The sequence below is a fragment of the Falco naumanni genome, chromosome 1 (assembly GCF_017639655.2).
Source record: "Falco naumanni isolate bFalNau1 chromosome 1, bFalNau1.pat, whole genome shotgun sequence".
NCBI lineage: Eukaryota > Metazoa > Chordata > Aves > Falconiformes > Falconidae > Falco > Falco naumanni.
In genome coordinates, this window is record NC_054054.1 from 26,535,475 (window position 1) to 26,555,969 (window position 20,495).

A 20,495-nucleotide genomic window follows, 5' to 3' on the forward strand; every position below is an offset into this window, starting at 1 on the left:
CATTAGCAATAGGTGTTAGTAACAGCTCCCTGCCCTGAAGAGTTTGCAAACTTCTGAGTGCCTTCAGAGCTTACCGCTGCCACACATCTGTGCAGAACCACAAGCGTGTGGACCCTGGCCTGTCCCCCTCCCTTGAAGTTGGGTAACGAATCTGTAACTGCTCCTATGCAAAAGTGAAAAATTCTCCCTGGGCTCTTCCAGCAGTGCCAGTGTTAAGTACACACAGGGTATACAGCTAAGGTTCAAGCCCTGAGGCTGCCAAGTGGATTTTATGAATGTTTCAGTAAACAGCATTTTTAAAAATGAAAAAAAAAAAAAAAAAAAAAAAGGAAGTATGGGAACAACTAGTTCAGTTCAACAGTTGGAGGCATGACATTCATTACAGTCAAATCTGTTCAAATATCCTTGACAAATACCAGGAGTGTTCTTTAGACAGGTGGGTTGTTTTAAAAGGTCACTCCTTACCAAAAAAAAAACAACCAAAAAAAAACAACAAAAAAAAAAAACCCCACACACAAAAAAAAGGAGAAATCTGTTAGGATTGCAAATCCTTCTTGTCTCTCGGAGAAGCAGTGTGGTTGGAAGGGGTGTGCAGGCTGGGGCTTGGGAGCCCGCAGCACAGGTCGGGCTTGACCTGCTCTCGAGTTGGGGAAGACTGAATGGAATCAGAGAAGTGCCTTTGAGAAGTCTTACATCTTGAGCAGATCACATAAGAGTTAGGCAGATGTATGTCAAACCCTATTTTTAATTATGATTTCAAAATCAATAGGCCAGCTGACTTCTGTGCATGGTGACAGGAAAAAACGAGTATGCTTTTATATGATCAAAAGCATTTAAACTGTGATACATGAAAAGCAAGATGATTTTGCTTTGATTTGATTTTACTTCCTTTCCTGTCTTTCTACTTTTAGTTCGTTTTGGGTTTCTTTTTGTGCCCCTTTGTGGAGGCTTGAGGATTTTGGTGTGTGTTTGAGTTGCTTTTTAAGTTTTGTGCAGCTCTCTAGGGCCAGGGATCTTAGTTTTGTTTTGATTGACCTCAGTAAAGCTGTTTTTTAACCATTTCATACAAACCTTGAGCCATCAGTGAATGTTTATCTGGCAGGAATTTTTGGAGCGGTCCTTCAGGTCTCATAACTGAAGGAGAGTTGAAGTGTGTATGTGATCACATAGAAAATGTTTGCAAAGCCCACAGCATCTTGTAGAAGCTGCTGTCATCATACCTGGGGTTCAACCCTCGTGGGTTTTCTATTAGGGTATGTTACTTCTGTGGTTTTTGATTGCTGCATGTTCTTCTCTCCCTTGCCTTTTTTGTCTGTCCTTGGTTTCATCAGAAGTGGCATCAAGAGAAGTAACATTTTATCAGTTTTAGTAAACTGTACCCATTTGTACCTTGGTGTGAATAAATTCAGCAAAGAGCTCATTCTGCTCCTTTTGGAGAAGCAAGTGGCTGTAGATGTTAGCACCAGTCAGCCCCTCTGACCTGCCAAACAGCTAGTTTTCCAGCTGCCCAAAAGACAAATAAGTAGTAAGAGGAGGCTTCAGAAAAGCAAGCACTTGCTTGTGTCAGCAGGATTGCTGCCTTGAAGTTGTTTTTATGGACATGAAGATGACCCCAGAGCACAGGGGGTGATGTATTCATTTCAGTTCTTGCCGCACAAGAGGAAGGCTGTTATATTCTATGCACCTTGTTGCTTTTTTCGGGTGTTTGTTGATTCCCATGTAGCTAGGTAGTCTGGTACAAAATTAAGGGTGTTCTGGTATCATAGTGTATTGCGTATCCGTATCTCCTTACGGGAGGACTTACCCAGATAACAGAGTCTCTGAACGTAAATTGCTCTTGGGGGTTGTTGCCGCAGAGCGGAAGCGTCCAGCATAGCCCTGGCCCTGTGGTTTGCCTCAGTGACTGGAGCTCTAGGTTGTCAAAACACCACGTTTGCCAAGGCAGTGGGACATCCTGGGGTGAGCACAGGTTATGGCAGTTGAGAACAAAGTAACGCTGAGTTTTGTAGATTTGTTGGCCAAGACATTCTCCACGTCTTGTGAGACAAAGCCCTGATCCAGGGGAGGGTGCTTGGGTCGCTCTGCTGGGTTGTGCACACCCAGGCAGAGCCCTGTGCGGCAGCCGGGCTGGGCTGCCTCAGCTCCTCCAGCAGGGCGAGCAGGGAGATCTGCTTTCCTCATCGAATTTCCCAGGCTGTTTTTGACAGCCCGGCTGTGTGACCTTCCCTCAGCTGCAGTCCCCAGGCCTGCGACCAGCATGCCTGTGCTCTGCTCACAGTGCTAGCATGCTCTCTCGGCCGTGGTTTAAACAGCAGCTTTGGAGACATCTGGTTTGCTGAAGTTGAGCTATTTGTCTAATCCCAAAGCTACATGTGAATCCCGTTTTATAATCCCCCCGAGAAAAAATGAAACTGTGAGACGTTCTGCAACCATTATCAGCACCGAAGGGGCGGCATGGATCGTGGTTTAGGTCAGTGGAAAATAGGAAAATATTTGGAATTTGGAAAGTTATTTGCTTATATTTTTCCATGTAATTGTAAGAGGTCTTTTTTTTTACCCTGTCAAAAGAAAACGAAAACAAAAAAACCAAAACAAGCCCCTCAAGTTCAAAGACATGCAAATGAATCCTGTACTATTTTTACAGTAATTTTTCTCCACTGAAAAACAAATTATATAAACAGACTTCAAAAAAGAATACCCCTCAGAACTGGGCAGAGGAAGTGCTCCTCTGGTACGACTTGAAATAAAAAAGCAGCACACCTGCCTCCAGCTGGTTTCTCTGCGACGCATGTCTTGCACAGCCCCAGTTATGTGAAGTTGCTTCCAAGTCAAACAAGTAGCAATTTCTAAGTAGCACCTAAAGAGGAACGCAGCCAGGCCTTGCCAGCAAAACCCCAGCCCCTAAAGGTTCCTGCTGCGCAGGCTTTATTTTCCTTTCCCTGACCCATTTGCACAGAGTTGTTAGTGATGGCCTGGCCTGCCTCCCTGTACACAGCAAACCAATAATAAATAGCAGGCAGCTGACACCCTGAGACACCTGCAGCACTCTGAACACTGGAGGATTGTTCATCCCACAGGCCTGCAGGGCCGGGTGCTGTGGGGAGGCTTCTCCTGGCTGGGCATCTGCCCGGACACACGCATCTGGGGGGAAAGTCAAGCAGGACAGGTCTGGGGCCCTGAAAGGTTTCTTGGCCAATTAACAGAAAATGTATCCTTTTTTTTTTTTTCTCTTTTTTTTTTTTTTCTTTTTTTTTCCCAACAGAGGAAGAACAAGGATGACCGACATGTATACAGGAGCCCTCTGTGCAGCACTGCTCTTGTCTCGGGGGCAGGCTCCTCCATGGAAATCCAGTTGGTACAATATTTGGGCAGGCTTCACTGACTTTAAGGCAGACCCTTATTATTCTAGTTTCTCATGGCTCACTACTTATTTGTTCATAAATTCGGTGTTTGCCAGGGAAAATACTTTGATGCCCTTCCGATGGAGCAGGTACAGGAGAGAGAGCTGAAAAGAAAAAACCCATCCCCAAACCCTTAAGTAATATTTATGGACTTTTGAAAGTTGAGATTCTGGAAAAAACAGGCTGCATTTCTTCTCGCATACTTTCCAGGCTGAAATCTTTTGCTAGTTTATGTAATGATTTATCTATCTAATAATTACACAGCTTTTATACATTTTAGCAGGATAAATAGAAAGCTATGTTTTCAGTGAATGAGCTAGAAAAGTGACTTGAATTTCTGTTTCTCTCTGCACATTCATTTCCTATGGCACCATGGGTGAGTGGCAAATCTGTCATTACTTTTGCAAACTTGGAGCTGATGGTATATTCAGCTACACTTGCAATAGCTTCTGCTGTCTGATGCACAACACATCCTTTAGCTCACAGGGAAGAGTTAATCAAAAAACCTAATAGGCGAGTTATAGATATCCCTGGTTTAGGAAATGCTTGAGCTGCAGGTCTATTCTTGGTCCCTTCAGGGACAGGAAAAGATTTTGGTGGACTTTAATCTGCCTCTTTTCTGCATTTGTGACCCAAAGACAGAGCTTTCCCAGGATCAGACCACTGCCTTTTACCATCAGCCAGCAAATCCCTTTTAATAAGTGGTGTTTTACCTTTGTGCATCCTTGTTATGGGTAGACTGTAGAACTGGAGCTGGTAGCTTGATAGGATGCAATTATTGTTAGCGTACAGTTCTCTGGGTTTCTGTATAGACAGGGTACAGAAAAAGATAATTTCTCTGGTGTAAGTGAATGTGTCATGTGGCCAGCGTAGTCCTGATCCAGGAAAGATGCCTTTCCTGCCTTGTTCAGGCAGACTCAGCTATTACTATTCACTTACAAGCTGCAGACGTTGCCATCTGTGTCAAAAACAAGTAGCCCAGGGGCCCTTGCCAAACCTGTGGCTTGTGTGTAATGGGGTTATCTCAGCATCTCTGGCTCTTGCTGTGGCCTTTGACGGGCTCCTGCACAGCCTTGTCTCCTAGTAACAACATCCTTTCCTGCCCCGCAGACCCTTGCAGCACAGTGGGGGCTAGAGCAGTCCAGGCGAGTGGGTTTTACTGGCTGCTGTCGCTGTGTGCTCAAGGGGATTTCTGTCTGGGCTCCTTCAGGCACAGGAATAAGGACACTTACTCACATCCTCAAGAAAACTTGGAAGATACGAGTCAGCCTTTCTTCCAGTGATTCTTGATTGAGACTCACTCTTTCTGTTGGGGATGCTTGAGGTTTCATGTCAAAGTTATTATGACAGAGCATCAGCCGTGAAGATGATTTGGAATATATGTGTGTGTGTATATGTATTTGTTGACACTCAAGAACCACTGACTTGCTACTGACAGTAAAATATGTGGCTATCAAACACACCCTGAGCTGATGCGTTTGAAGTGAAATGAGAGGAGAAGCTAGTGGTGCTTTTTTCCTTCTGGTTTGTTTCAGTGCTAGACTACTGTTGGCACTGAAATGCCAAAGAAAAAACCCACCACAAAAAAGGCATTTAGCTGAGGAAAACAAAACTGGTGAAAGTTTAATACAAGCAGAGCTCAAACAGAGCTCAGCATTGGGGCTAATAGTGAGAAATAGGTGAAACCATCTAGGTATTTCAGTAGGGACTCTACCTACAAAGTGGTTCTTTTTACCAAAATAAGTTTCAAGGATGCTATTTTAAAATAATGAAATAGAATGAAATGTCATGGAAGATTTTGATCGACAAAGGAGCCTCTTTGTGACGTTTTTTCTGTTCTTTAAAGTCTGTTTCTCTGTGCAAGGCCATCTGTGGCTGTAGCATTGGAGTAGGTACTCACTCAGCCTGCACTTTTTCCCCATCTCCCCACAACGGAGAGCTGCCATGGCCCCACATCCCCTAAATCCTGCATCCTGCCTCTCGGCTGGATGCTACTGAAAAATACGCTGGGGCTGGCAGAGGGATTTGGAAGCAGCAGACAGGAACTTGGTTTCTGTAGCAGGCATAAGGTGTCATCCTGAGCAGCTAGAAACCCCCTGGTTTTCATTTCGCCTCCTGTGGGATCACAGCAGCATAGTCATACAGTGATATACGCGGTCCTGTTGTGGGGCACAGAGAAGCTCCATGGAGTCGCACTTTCAGCCAGCATCTTTGTAGAGAATGTGGTTCAATAAGATTTTGTTCATTCGAGAGAGCGTAAAGAGGCTGAGATGGCAGCTCCTCTGGGTGTTCTTCCCTCAGCTTTCCCTCTTCATGTGCTGTGTTGTTTTTTTGGTTTTGGCTTTGTGTTTCTGAATCTACTGAAAGGCTTGTAGTTCTTCAGCAGCTTTGAAGAAAAGCTTGCTTCCCAGAAAGATTTTGGGAAGCATCTGCAGTTATCTCTTTGTTGATATGTCTTAATTGAAAAGCAGCCCTCCTCTACCCAGTTCCACACTTAAATTCAGGTGGGGTGGGGGGATCCTGCACTGCCTTGTCTTTTTGGTTTGTTTGGGGTTTTTTTAAGCTTTTCTGTCTTGTTTCTTGTTGTTTTCCTCTTCTCCTCCCCACAGAAAACTGCCTTTATATTTCTGTTTTTTTCATCCTTATGTCTATTCATTCTGCCCAGAGCCTTACCTGCAGTAACACTCTTTCATTGACCCGGAGAGCGAATGCTCCTCTGTCAGGGAAACATGCCTCGATCCACGTTTGATGAACCCAAAGGCTGTGGCTACCTGCGCACTGCTAATGTTGACTTCTTATGTCTGAGAAGATTTTAGGTTCTGTATGCATTTCTGTTTTCAATAAGCTTCTTTATTTTAATGCTAACAGAATTAATCTAAACTCACGCTCTCAGCAGGCTGTTCTCAGCCAGAATACTGTTTTCAAACTGAGGCAACACTCTGTTTACATAGATAAGCAAATTCACAGTCCACAGAGCTTCTTCCAGTCGCAGCAGCTGCTGAACACTTAACAGTAAGGGACTGGGAAGCACATGTTTCACATACATAGCAAACATTTCTTCTTCTGAAGGGTAACCAGATTTATTTTTTTTTTCTCTGAAGAGTTGAAAGCTAGAACATCTGCCTCTTGGCCAGCCATCCTTTCCCACAAATGCTGCTTCCCAGGTTCAAAAAAGCTTGGTTAGGTTATTTGTGTGTATGTGTCTTGGTGCCTGTGTTTCTGAAATGTGCCCAGAACCACACCAGGGGAGCAGAGGGAACTGTTAAAGAAGGCCAGCTCCATTGTGGACCTGCGACTCGCACCCCAGCTGCTGCTGCGGAGTGATACCACATGGCCAGCCCCGAGGACCATCGCCACAGGCAGCGCAGCAGCTGGGCTGTGCTTCCTCCGGCTGTCCTGTCAGGCAGTGCTGCTGTACTGGCCTGAGGCTGAAGTTCAGTGAGACAGGGTATCTACCCGTCTGCGCAAAGGCTCTGCCACCTGAATAGCCAGGGGCTGCTCTCAGGGCATAAATATGAAGGTGCCTGGTTGGATGGATGAAGATAGTGGGCATTCACAGTTGACTTCTCAAAGAATTTGACCCCAGGGACAGAGAAACACGTTTTCCATGTCTTGGTTGCTTATTTAAATTATTGTAATAAATGGGCTTCTTTTCCTACATCCTCAAACTGCAAAGGTCTTTGGAAAAAGAGAAAAAAAAATGATATAGGCTGTATGCAGCAGAGCTAGGGCTGAATTTAGACTTGAGCCGCCCAACAGGTGAGAGCAGCCCTGCCCTCAATATCTTTCAAAGCCTTTGCCTTGAAAACAGCCCCTAAATGCTGCATCTGATGCTCTTTGCCTGGTACATAAATGTGCAGAATACAGGCAGTAGCTAAGGAAAGCCTGAAGCCCTTCACTATGGCAGTCTGCTGCTTATCCCTGTGAAAGCCACACCTTGCCTGACAACTGAGGTGGTGGGCCTTAACTAATAATTTTAGCAGCTGTGTGGTCTGCTCTCAGTGTTATTCCTGCAACACCAGCATGAGCTAGGTCCCTGTGAACCACAGAAGAGTTTTACCAATTGGTACAAGGTACAGCACATACTGCTTTATATTACAGCACAGTTTTTGTCTCTGTGTTTCTGCTGACTGAATAAAATATCCAAGAGTACTTCTGCATGCTCTGGTGTCCCAGGTTAGCACCAGGGAGTGCTCTCTGGGGCTGGAATCCCGCATTTAGGGGTTGGTGTATAGAGATGCTATCTAACTCCTAAGGTCAGAGCTTGAAGATACTTTAAGTAAGGAAAAAAACCCAAGGCAAACATAAACTTTATATTTGTGTTTGCATGTGTAAGTATTTCTTCCTTTCTTTCTTTAATTTTTTTTTAATTTGCATTTACCTTTAGACTATATCCTGCTTATTTTAGATAGATGAGAAGAAAGCAGACTAAAGGCTGCTGTGATCCTATTTACTCTGAGTCCTTGGTTCTTCTTCTTGTGGACAGTAATAAGTGGGTAAAAGATGTGTGTTCTCCAAAGGACCGCTTGGCATTTTTGAGCATAGGAGAAGGAAACTGAAGTAATTTCAGACATATTACAAGTTTTAGAGATGTTTCAAAGTTAGCCTAAGTAAGAGAATGGTATTTCCAGATGGAAACATGGGAATGTGCACAGAGCACATTCTAGCCTTGCTTGAGCAGTGTTCAATCTTCCTATTAAAAGGACAATGTATTTCCTCTGTACCCCACCCCTTTCACCCAAAATCAAATCATGCAGGAGGTAAATCCCAACCTGTAAGCCTCTATTTTACGCTATTTTCACTTCCAGCTAACCAAAAGAACAGGTCAGCAATTTATTCCTACTTGTAGAGCAGAAATGGTAATAGCATGTGGTTTAAAGATACAGAGATGAGGTGCTTTCTCTGGCTACTGTTGCCCACTGGTATTTCTATTAGATGTAACGTGATCTGCAGGTGGCACATACTATGCAACAAAAATAAATTTCTACTCATTAAAAATGTTTCAACTGGTAACGTATTTTATGCCTGTCCCTTTCAGCCTGATTGTGCTTGTACCCCTGGGTCCCCACCTGTGACTTTGTCCACATGAAAAGAGCTTCCTCAGTGAATTAGTAACTGCCTCCTAAATATTGTCTGTCTTTACTTTCCCATCATCTACCTTCAGTTTGGCATGCTATTAAAGGGCTTGCATTACAAGAGTGTTTGACCAGACAGCAAGGCTGGTCTCTTTATATTCCCATTTATATTCTCTCTCCCCAGCTAAACAGCACTTGAACATGCCTGCATTGCAATAATTTCAAAGAAAGCTGAATCATGGTGAGCTCCAGTTCATTTGTGGTCTCACAGGTCCCAGTCCAGCAGAGCCCTTGGATGCAGTTAAAAAACATCTTTAATTAGCATGTAGGATGTGCCCACAAACTGTGCTGAGGAGGTGCTGAAAGAAAAGCCTATATTGAAATGTTTTCTTTCAGAGTAGGAATGTCCTGCTGTAAGGATAGATTAAAGGCAAAGATTGTGGGAGAGCTAGATAATTGACACCCATACCTTTGAATCCCTGAAAAGTACCTGTTGTTTTTCCCACTCTCAGGGATATTAATTGGTCCTATAAATGATGTTAGCCCTTGCTGTATACTTTGCTAGCACAGAAAAATGGTCTGAGCTCTGGAGAGCCCGTTTGCAGCATCACCTTATGAAGAAAAAGAAGACAGCCTTCCAGTATGTGGGAGTTATCACAAAATTGACGTCTTCCTCAGAAGGCTTATCTGCATCAATAGCTTTTCTTTCATAAGCAGCGTTACTCAGAATCATAGAATCATTTAGGTTGGAAAAGATCTTTAAGACCATCAAGTCCAACCATTAACCCAGGACTGCCAAGTCCATCACTAAACCACATACTCAGCAGCAAATGAAAACTGCAGGTTGGACTAACACTGCGTTATGGTGATGAAGGGTGAATGCTCATACGGATTTCTCCAAGTGAAAAGTGGGGCACAGAGGAGTGGAGTGTTTGGCCAGGTCCCTTAGTTCCACCCTAGTGCTCTAACAAGAGAGAAATGATCCTTCAGGCATCAAGTTATTTCAAAGAGCCAAATTTAGCTTAAGGTGAGGAACATAATTCTTTGTTGTAATGTTAACGAAGTAGGAAAAAATGCAAACCAGTTTATCTCCAATCCAGCAAGTCTGGTCAGTTCTCGCCAGTGTAAGTGGAAGTGGGTCTTCTGTCTTTGATGAACATTGAACCTGTCTCATGATGCATGCATGTATACCCCAAATGATGGGCAAGTCCTGGCATTTAAGTGTCCGTGTTTAAGGTCGTGCTGGCAATCAAAACCAGTTTTTGAAAACATAATCCAATACACGAAGTACCTTATATAGGAGGGAATCATTGGCAGGTGGAGTTTTTTGGGTCTTTTTCTTACAACTTAGAAGTTCACAGATGGAACTAGGCCCCAACATAGACAGTATTTTCTCAGGTATTGTGGAAATTGTGCACAGAATTGCTTGTTTCCTTTAAAGATAAAGGTGGAATGCCTTTGTGGTTGCACAATCCTGCCTTTTAAGCAGATGATTTTAGTAGCTTTTGAAGCACAGCATGAAGAACATGCTACAAAACCCAGGAAAACCCAGTACCCAGATCAGTGCAGGTATGGGCCAGACTCCTACGCAGCCTAGTGCTAGCAAACTGTAAGCAGGAGGTAAATGTAGTATGTGCCTCTTCTAAAAACCTTTTATACTTCCTCAGCTGTATATAATGGCATTAATATATGTGAGAATTGAGTCTGCAGTGTTTGCAAATGATGGCCAAAGGAAAGCTGTGTTTGTATTTTTCCTGATTGAACAGCTTTTCTGGCCTTCCTTTTTTACTTTCACAAATTTGGAGCATGACACAAAGATTGCACCCTTTTGTTTCATTCATTTGAATGAGTCTGATGAAACAGCCCTCAGGTTGCTATTCAAATCAGAAGTGCATGCAGGAGGCTGGAGTGGACCTTAGGGATTGGTTGGATGTGTGCTGTCAACAAGAAGGCCCACCCAGTACATACAGTATTTCTCGATATATGGATTTCTAAGAAGCAATGCGTACTGTGGTGTACAATTTACAAAAGTTTTGTAGTTTAGGTTTGGTACAGAAAAATACCCCAAATACTATCCAAGGTAACTGAAACTCTAGTGTTGGGGGGAAAAAAGTAACAAATCAAACACCTTGCTGCTTCAAGTACTGGAAGTACTCAGGCGTTATCTTATTTCTGTGTTTGTTCCCATCTAACTGTCCTACCTCCAATGTTTCTAACTGATAGCATAGGATCTGATTTTGGGCTGGGTAAAGCCAGTGCAAATTTTACTTGATTTTGACAATGGGAGAAACACACTGGAATGCTCTGGTAGGGCAGCACATTAAAAGCAAACAGTGATGGCAATGATGTTGTGCAAATACTCCATGTAGTCGAGAAGATCAATATATGTCTGAATTAACTGGTTATTCACTGTGCTTTGTTGTATTTCTTTAATCTAGTTTGAAATGTGACAGGTTGCTATTAGTCTTTTCCAAGGTTCACATGCATACACTCCTGAAGAAAGTGCCCCCATACTTAGCATAGCCAAGTGCAACTCCTTATACACGTTCTGCTTTTGCCTATAGGAGGCAGCAGCTGCGAATGGTTTTGGAATAATCAGAGCATTGGCATCGCACAATATTTGTCTACTGTAAAAATTACTGGAGGTGGAAGTGAGAAAGATATGCAGAGAAATGTAGGATCCTGCTGATCTTGAACTTTATTCACTGCCTCAGCCTCTTCACCATGGAGAGATTGATATTTGTATAAAAAAATAAATGTAAATACATGGAGGCATTTATAGTTATCCCCTCCAAATACTACATCTCCCTTCACTGCAGGCTTAAACCTCCCTTTGTGCCACCTGTGAAGAGTTAGAGCTTTCTTCATATAACTTGCTTGAACTTGCATGTGTGGGATGTGTACTCGGTAAAATCCTAGCTGGTAAGAGGTGGCTCTCGAAGCATTTCCAGTAGCTGTCCTCTCACCTGCTAACACTCTTCAGACCACTGGCCTTAAGCACAGCTGTCCCACTGCTTCCTCCGTCAGTACTGGAAGAAGCATAACAAGTCCAGCAGCCACGTTTTTGAGACTCATCTAAACTTCTGAAGAAAATATGTATTGTTTGTTCTCTTGGGTACGTCACAGTCCTTGAATGCAGCTAAGGCTTTTTGAATCCATTGGTTTGTGTCCCTGTTGCACATAGCTGAGGAACACATCCTCGTATGCATTTCCTGACTGGCAAAATACAGGGTTCATCTCCAGCAGGGGGGATGAGTTCCCCACGGGGCTCTCAAAAGCATCAGTACCACCGTTTTTTTGTTGTGGGGATGTGCAGGCATTTATGGGCCAAATTTATGGCTGAAGCAATTAGACACAACTCTGTGGCTTTTAGCAGACTTGCACCTCTGCATGCCAGTGCTGAAGGCAGCATTGGTGCTGGTATTTACTCCATTAAAGCTACGAGAACTCCTCCCTTGGTCCTTCATGACACCCCACTTCCATGTGCCTCTAGCATCTGACCAGAAGAGTGGGAAAAGAAACTCCATGGCTGGTCACTGTAGGTTCCTTCAAACTGAGCTGTTCTGTTCTAGTCTATTCTACTTTGCTGTAAATTGTAGTAATTAAAAGTAAATTTACTGCAGTTGTAAATAGGTTCAGTTGTTAGGCCCAAACTCTATATGTAAGCATACTTTTCAAAACCCATCTTAAATTAAAGCTTTTTCACCTTTACATCACCCACACACGGGTGGATGTAAAGCACAGACTCTGTGCTTAATAGAATTTTTTGTGTTAGAGACAAATCAGAAGAGTAATGAAGAGACTTTTAGGAGAAATTTTTCCTGTTTTGGGTTTTAGGGTATTTCTGTTCTCTTTTTCAGTTACTTTTCAGTCAACAGCTTTATTGTTTTGGGAGGAAAGAGTGCAAATTTATACAAGTCTTTTCAGTGGTGAGAAGGGGGGACACAATTAAAAAATTTAGAATAACAAGAAGATTCAAGCTGATTCATAGTTAATGAATGAATGCTTATACATGAGTAGAAATGAATCACGGATGAGGAAAGAACAGAAACGATGTTGGCAGATGAGAAGGATCAAAGGCCTTTAATTTTGAGGAGAAGGCCTCAAAAGTTTACCTTTAACATACAACATAGTTGTTTAGATGTTCTGGTTCCTCTCATGGAGTTTGTAAAGCAATTTTGATGGTAGTCTATGTTGACTTGTAGCTGATTTTAGGAGATTAATTTTCTAAGCAGAAGAGCCTTGAAGCCCTCTGTTTAACATTGCAAGAAATACTGTAACACCCGCCAGCTTTTTTAAATGATCGGATCATACTGTGCAAGCCAAGGCGTTCATTTAAAACTAGCTTTTTTGAAGAACAATAAATCCCTTTTTCAGATGCGTGACACACACCTGCTCTTGTATCTAAGTGTGGGTGCCGTGTACAGTTGCCTTTCTGTGTGCTGGGGATGTCATATTTTTATCATTACCTCATATCTGCCCTTACATGGTTCTCCAGACACATAAATTGGTGGTTCAAAATGGGGGGCGCTGGGGGTAGGGAGGAGACATCTATTTCAAGATTTTTTTATGTATTGCAGGAGATTCTTCTGGCTTTTCATATCAATGTTGATGGTACAAAATTGCACAATGAGTAACACATGTTTTGATAAAATTAAATGTGAAATTGGAAAAAAAGGAAACATGTCTTGAGTATAACAAAGGCTTGCCAGATAAACCATTACACTCTAGAAATCTACTGCTATTAAAATAAAAAATGTTTTTTGAAAACTTTCCATGGGGTATTGTTTCTATTTCCCCCATATTCCAAAAAGAAATAACATCTAATTTCAGTTGAGTAAAAACAAGCATTCATACAGCTAACAATTAGCGTTATACCTCACCTACCTGGTAACCTCTATACTCAACGTTTAGTTTTTCTTAGGTGGATCCCAAGATGCAAGAATCCTTCAGTCTTGCAAGTCCACTCTCATCCTACCAGTTCTTTTTGCTTTTTGTGTTGTGGTAGTGTGTGAAAAAGAATTGCCTTCTCCTGACCTGTTCTCTGTTCAGTTGGAAAATAAAGCAAATGAAAGGTAAAGGAGCAGAGGAGGAATAGGAAGTGAATGGGGAAACAGGATTTCACAGTGACAAGTGGTATCAAAAGCCATCCCATCGGTGCCTTTGTCCGTGACGTGCATCTTGGCAGCATCAGAGATGTTCTTGCGAGTGTTGCAGCCCTAAGGCAGAAAGTAATCTCTTGCAGTTGGAACCGCTGCTGAATGTGTTGCTGTCCTCCAGGTGCCTCGCTGCCACCTTCAATTTGGCTCTGACACATGGAGGTGCAGCAGCTCAGTGGGTAATACGTTCTCCTACTTGTAGCCACCTTGCTTTAGTCAGTTTTATTTCTAGGCACAGATTTTGTTTGGCTGTGTTTTTGCTTGTATTGAAATGATCAGATTTTTGCTCTGGAACTCATTAGCTTTTAGGAATGAAACAGTACAGGAACTGGGAGATACAGTCTGGGAAAACCCTTCTAACGTGGCAGCGGGAAATGTGGGGAATACACAAAGGTATGTTGCATGACACCACATTTATATTTACTTTTACTGCAGTGATGCCAAGCGTGTCTTAAATTATGGTGTATTACAACCTATTCTTAAGTGTCTTAACTCCTAATGGAAGCATAGCCCAGGTGAAGTTGAAGACTTACCTACTCTCTAAATACGGTTTTATATGGAAATCTGTGCAAAAATGTGTGTTTCTGTTCTTCATTTGTGGCTGCCTTTGTGTTTTCATGCCCGTCATCTTCATTTGTGACTGAAACACTCATCATCAGCAGGTATCTGCATACATTGAGTATGCACACAGACTGACAACAGGTGATTTTGAAGTCTACTTCAGTGGGAAGAAATGACTCTTCCCTTGGAACACTGATCTGAGGTATTTATCTTGGCTTTGTTTTCATTTATTTGCATTTAGGCAATATAAAGAGAAAGATTTAAATGTTTTTGAGTAGGAAGATAGCTTGTGAAAGTGTTTTTCACTGAAAGGCAAATGCCTGGTTCAGAATTAGTTGTGGAGGATGTCTTTGAGAAGGGTCCCTGTGAGATTTTTTAGTTCAGAGCATAAAGGTTTATCAGGACATTACAACCATTGCCTGTCTCTGCATCGCTCATTACCCTGACAAGTTTGTAAATAGTGACATGCTTTGATCTGTAAGAGCATGCTTCTGGAGATGCCACAGGCCATGTAGCTGCAGTCAGCAGCTGCTGGAACATCTCTAGCTTTGCCTGGTCTCCACAGAATCCATGGGAGGATGCTTTGCTTTGGAAGTAGGCCACCCACAGAGGTCTTCTGGTGGCAAATAAGTTGGTGTGTTACCTGTGACTAATGAGAAACATCGTCAGTGAGCTTTTTCACTGAAGAATATTTTTTTTCTTAAAATATACCCTGTGCCTGAGTGCCCAGAGACAAACGTATCAGAGATGTTTGTACACTTCTGTGGCCAAGTTGAAGAGGCTTGGTGCAGCAAAGCTGGCAGTCTGACTGAGCCCTGGGGCCGTGCTTAGCACTGAGGCACTATGTGATATGGCAGACAGGTGTTGTTGGACATGGGGGAAGAGACTGTAAAAGTTTCAGCGGGCTGGTGTTGCGAATTGTTACTGGAGTCTCCTCTTCCCGTGCATCGGAAGGTAAGAACTGCCAATAACTAGCTGCAATGTCACGCGCAGTTCCTGCCTCCCGGTGGAAAGCTGTCCAGTACAAAGGAGTTAAGGCAATTTCTCCATTTTCTGGGAGTGGTTTTCTGTAATGCAAATCACTGCAAATATTCTTCGGTCAAGCTCTGGTGTATGTTACAGAGCAAGAAAGCAGGAATGACTGTTGGAGGGGACAAGTGGGCTGGTGGAGGTTTTGTGTTATTCGTTCACGGGACAGCAGATGTCAGCAATGAGGCAGATACTGAAATCTCTCCGCACTACCTGAGATGGGAAGCAAAAATCCTGATTTTACACTTTTAAATCGCGGGGATGAACAAACAGTTGCTGTTTATGACCGAATTAAGAACAGGAATAAACATGACGTTGTGTCTGCTTTGCATATGATGTCCTTTCTACATAGTAGGATTTTATTAGTGACTCACAAATAAGCCTTTAAAAATTATTATTGTCATATCCAATACGAAATGTTACCATTGTATCCTGTAGGTGTGCTTAGTCCTGGTTATTCTGACTTGAACAAGTCTCATTTAATGTAAACTTCAACCTGGTTTTCCTTCCCTTGTGTCAAAACTAGGGTACAGTGCAAACTTCATGGACAGCTCAGTATGTTCATTCCTTCTAGCGGTAGAATACAGCTTCAGGTGATATTTAATTTAATCTTTTTGTTAAAAAAAGGAGGGAGGGAGGGAATAGAGCATTACATATATGTGGGGGTTTACAACTAGAATGTAACACATGTAAAACTGAATTTGAACTTTCCAGCTGAACAAAAAGGGCAATTAAGATAAAGTGTATGCAGTGCCAGGAAGGCTAATTTGTTTTATTTACATATAAATGTATGAATGTATGCACTGTAGTTAATCAGGTTCATATACATATATATAAAAAAAAATATATATGTAACAATATACCTATGTATACTGAAGTCTTAGTACATTGTACACTGGCTAAATAAAATACCTTCACTTTATGGTTAAATGATGTTGTTCGTGATGCATCACATGTACAAACTGGCACCATCAAGTCACAAACATTCTTCAACCACATTTATGTATCCCGTGGTCCAATGGAGTAGTCAAGTGCCCCATTTTTCATCAGTTCAATTAGACTTCAGAGAGGTGGACGGGTATGAAGAAGCCTAGGAAGAAATGCTTGGCTAGTCCCAGTACTGATTTGAAGATCTTTTTTGGCAGAGAACTTACTGTGTCCCTGAAAACCTTTTTATTGAGTAGATAAAAACATCTTGTCATCTGATTGGAGTCTTAAATTTGACCTTCACCTGCTGGATCCTGTATTTGTAGGTGCATGCCAGATTAAATACAGCTTTAGGATTAGCCAAATTGTAATTACATAGGCTGTCATCAAAACTGTTTTCAGCCATTCTTCAGTAATTTAAAGAGAATTTTCTTGCAGATAATTGTACACCTAATGGTCATCCCTCATCCTGGCAGTGTTGTTCCTTTGCCTCTTTGTTTTCTACCCAGCTTCTTCGAAATGTGTCAAGAATGCTGTTTGTGAACGGGGATAATTTGACTGTATGTGTAATCTTGTGCTTTTGGCTTTGAATCCCTTGTCAACCTCTGAATCAAAGTCGTTTCGTCATGTTTTTCATCCCAGGATACTTATGTGTTTAGGCAGGTATAAAAATGTCTGACTATAGATGGCATATCTACTTCTCAGGCTGAAAGACTGGGTTGGTATTTCTGTCAAAAGTGGTTGTTCCTAGAAGTTGTTTTATCAGTTTAAGTTGTTCCAAAATGCTGCCTTCTTAAAGAACAAGTCGTTTGGGGAAATTGTCTCACTCAGAGCTTTACATAGCCCTTGCTCTTGGTCATACTTACTCTAGTCACTTGGGACACTGTAAATCTTGGATTTTTCAGGAAAGGTTAGTATCTTTTGCAGAGCTATCAGATTATCTTTTAAAGATGGAAATCCATACTTTGCTGCAACACATTTTTTCCTTAGCTGTCTGAGGCTGTCAGAAGATACTAAAGTTGGTCTTAAGCACCCTCTGAATCAGATTCTTGTTCACAATACAAAGAAAAATACTGAACAATTAAGTTTATGTGATGCTCATACCTTAAATCTGGTGGGTAATATCAGAGGCTTTTGTATTTGATCTACGTGGTTCCTCTGAGTATTCTTGCCATTTTATTGCATTGCCCAGTTGAGGGAGCATTATTTATATGATATAATCCTCATTTGGTTCCAGTTTATTAAATGAAAGGAATGTGTTAGGCAGTCAGTTCTTAAGAGGTCTGGAATCTGTGCTGTAATTGAATCCATTCCCTGTCAGCTAATTTATGTAATCTGATGAGAAACAAGTGTAATACAATTTGTTCAAAGAAAATGGAGAATGTTCACTCTATGGAACCATACCAAAAAGGTTCTCTGAATGAGGCGGCATAGAAAAAGATGAAGTTTGGGCTCCCTTCTGTCTGATCAGCCGTACTTTGAGTGTCTCTCCTAGTGAAGGAGGATGAAATGAATGTCTTGTAGTAGAATTGGGCTATTTCAGTTTCGTGTGAACTCCTGCCCTGGTTTTTCACTGGCTTTCTGTGGCAGCGTGCTAGATAAAGGTTTTTTGATACTGTACACGGTAGCGTTTCATTCTCACGCTTGCCTTGTGGTTGCAGTGGTTTTATTTCTTCTTGCGAGTGTGCACATTTTTTTTGTAAAACAGAGCCAGGTAAGGAGCCATTTACTGTAGAACACAGGTCCTAGATTTTACCCTGAACTAATGGTCTGAAATCACTTGCTTATCTCATCAACAGTGAAACTCATTTGGATTTGGCCCCAGCATGCATCAGTCTGAGCATGGGCGGTCCAGCATTCAGGGCTTTGTGGTGATGCACCTCATCTGCGATAGAAGTGCTTCATGATACACGGGTGCTTTCAGACACGACATGTTGTTCTTTGTTACTGCCAAGAACCAGCCCATCAGATTCTGCCCTTCTTCTCTTGTGCTTCAGCTGTGGTCTGTTTTGGCTGCAAGTGGGCGCAGCATTTGGCAGTCATTCATTAACTGGGGTTGGAATTCCCTCCCATTTTATTGTCAGGTATATTCTAAGATACCATCTGTTAATCTGTAAAAACCTGTAAGGCAAATCATGGCCAGCATTACATTCCCAGGTGTGGGGTGTGAGGTAACTTCTCCCTTCCCCACTGTATCCCATACCCTGCGGATTGCTGCTACCCCACTGACCCAAGTGAGAGCTGAGATGGAAGAAGTTGCATTTTCATGCTTTGTGGCACGGGCAGTCCCACTGTGGCCAGCAGAAGATGTGCAAAGAACTTTTCCACCCTCAAGGAGCAGGTGGCAGGAGCCAAACTGAACTCCAGCTGTGCCGCAGCAGCGACCCATGTGCAGGGGTTGTGGTAATCCCAGAATGCAGCCTGAAGCCTCTGGAAACTTTCTCCCCAGCCAGGGCATGCTCTGTGGCTGCCTGTAAATTCAAGGATTACAGAAGCTAGAGGTAAGAGCAGGTCACCTACACCAGGCAGCATGAGCCCTGTACTTGATGACATCCATTACTGTGGTTCTTCTTCCAGCTTTCAGAGAGCAGGAAGTCGAATAGGTGTCCGAGGAAAACAGGCTGTGCTTGTTTCGGTGTTTTCTGTTTTGTTGATCAGGAGAAGGTTTTTTGCAAATACAACAGAAGGTTATCCTTGTGTTGAAAGATCCACCATTAGCTATTTCTCCAGTTGGTGTGTTTACTTCAGTTGGCTCTGAAAGGGAAACCCTTCAGTAACCTCCACTCTTGGTGTACATCTACAAACCCCGTTCATCATCTGTTTGGTGTGTCACTCTACCCCAGCTAATGCAAGAGAAATCAGCTTCTCAGTGGTGTTGAATGCCTGCAAATCAGAAGCTCATTACTGTCTCTAATGATCAGATGCTATGGATATAGACCACAAGTTAAGTCCAAACTTCATTTCAGGAAAAAGGTAAAAACATCTTCAGTTTCTAAAACATGTGATCTCTAATCTTGGAGAGGATTAGACAGGCTCCACCCCCTGATTTGCAGGGATTACCATAATGCTAGTAATATTGCAGTGTGAAGGTATTCAGGGTTGATAAAAAAGTACATCTCAGCATTCCATTTTCATAATTCAGAAATTCAGCATCCCAATTTCATAATGGCTTTTCCACAACTGACAGAGTAAACTTCATTGGATCTCTTAGAAAAGCGATACCAATTTTAAGCAGGTTGATGGGGGCAATACTTTTTATAGTTTTATAGTTCACAAAAACTAGATGCTTTTTTTTTTTTTTTCAGTTGTTTGTCATTATGCTTAATGTTTACAAAGCCATCTGGGTCTTTGCTTACCACTGTGTTCTATGTTTGTTGACCGATATCCCAACAATACCAAACCAGTTCCTTCTGAGGCTTTGGGGGAATGGGTGGCAAATGATGTGAAATGAGGGAGCCCAGATGAGAACAAAGCTGGTGTCACTCCAGGCGTGTCAGCTGGAGACCACCTCCAGCTGTGCGGAGGAGAAGTGTCCTTCTCACTCTTTATCTGTGACTCCAGAGTCCTTTCCTTCTATAATGCTATTTGTCATGTATGAGACTTAGTGTGTTAACTCACAGGTAGTCTGGCCTGATTTCTGAAGATTTTCAGTACCTGTGCTATTGTTGCTTTCAGTAGTATTTATGGCTTAGTCAGTCACCCATTAGGTTCCTACTTATGCATGTTGCTATCTCACGTTTGGCATCCAGGATTTTGGCCACTGTGTCGGTGGGAGGAGTGGTTGTGCAGAAGTCCTGCAGACAACTCTTAACCACCCCTTATGTATGCAAGGTGACGGACAGCAAGTAGCAGATGAACATGTAGATAGAGAGTACGTTCAGACTTGATGTTTGCATGTGTGAAAAGAAAATTCCATTGCTGCCAACTCAGTAAATGTTTAATTTGGAGATGTATGCTTCCGCATCTGGCTTATATTTAAATACAGCAAGTACTACTTTTCACTTTTAATTTTTTTCTTTTTTTTCAATTCAAACTTCAATCTCATAAGAAAGATAAAGTCTTTTAAGAGGAAAGATTGGCTTTTCTCAGCTTTGAACAAACTAACTATACACTTGAAAGACAACTGGAAACTACAAATCACTAAATTCTTAGGAGAGAAAAAATTGTAATGTAGGGGGAAGGCTACCTTGCCCTCCTTGTCAGTGCAGCCATATTATCACTGGAAAGAAAAGAACAGTAGGAAAAACCTCTCAAAAAAACCAGAAAAAGGGCAAGTGCTTATCCAGAATGTGATTTGTGTCAAAGTTTCTGTGTGGAGTTTGAGAATCAGAAATTATTCGTGG

The 20,495-nt window shown here is 42.3% G+C and overlaps 1 protein-coding gene across 1 annotated transcript in view; it reads left to right on the plus strand.

Moving 5' to 3' along the window:
- The window catches only part of CFAP299 (cilia and flagella associated protein 299), a 221,640-nt gene that overhangs the window by 178,714 nt on the left and 22,431 nt on the right, over window positions 1-20,495 (plus strand). The window contains 1 exon segment of the mRNA XM_040582333.1: window positions 14,257-14,398. Within this exon segment, the coding sequence (XP_040438267.1) occupies window positions 14,257-14,398 (142 nt within the window).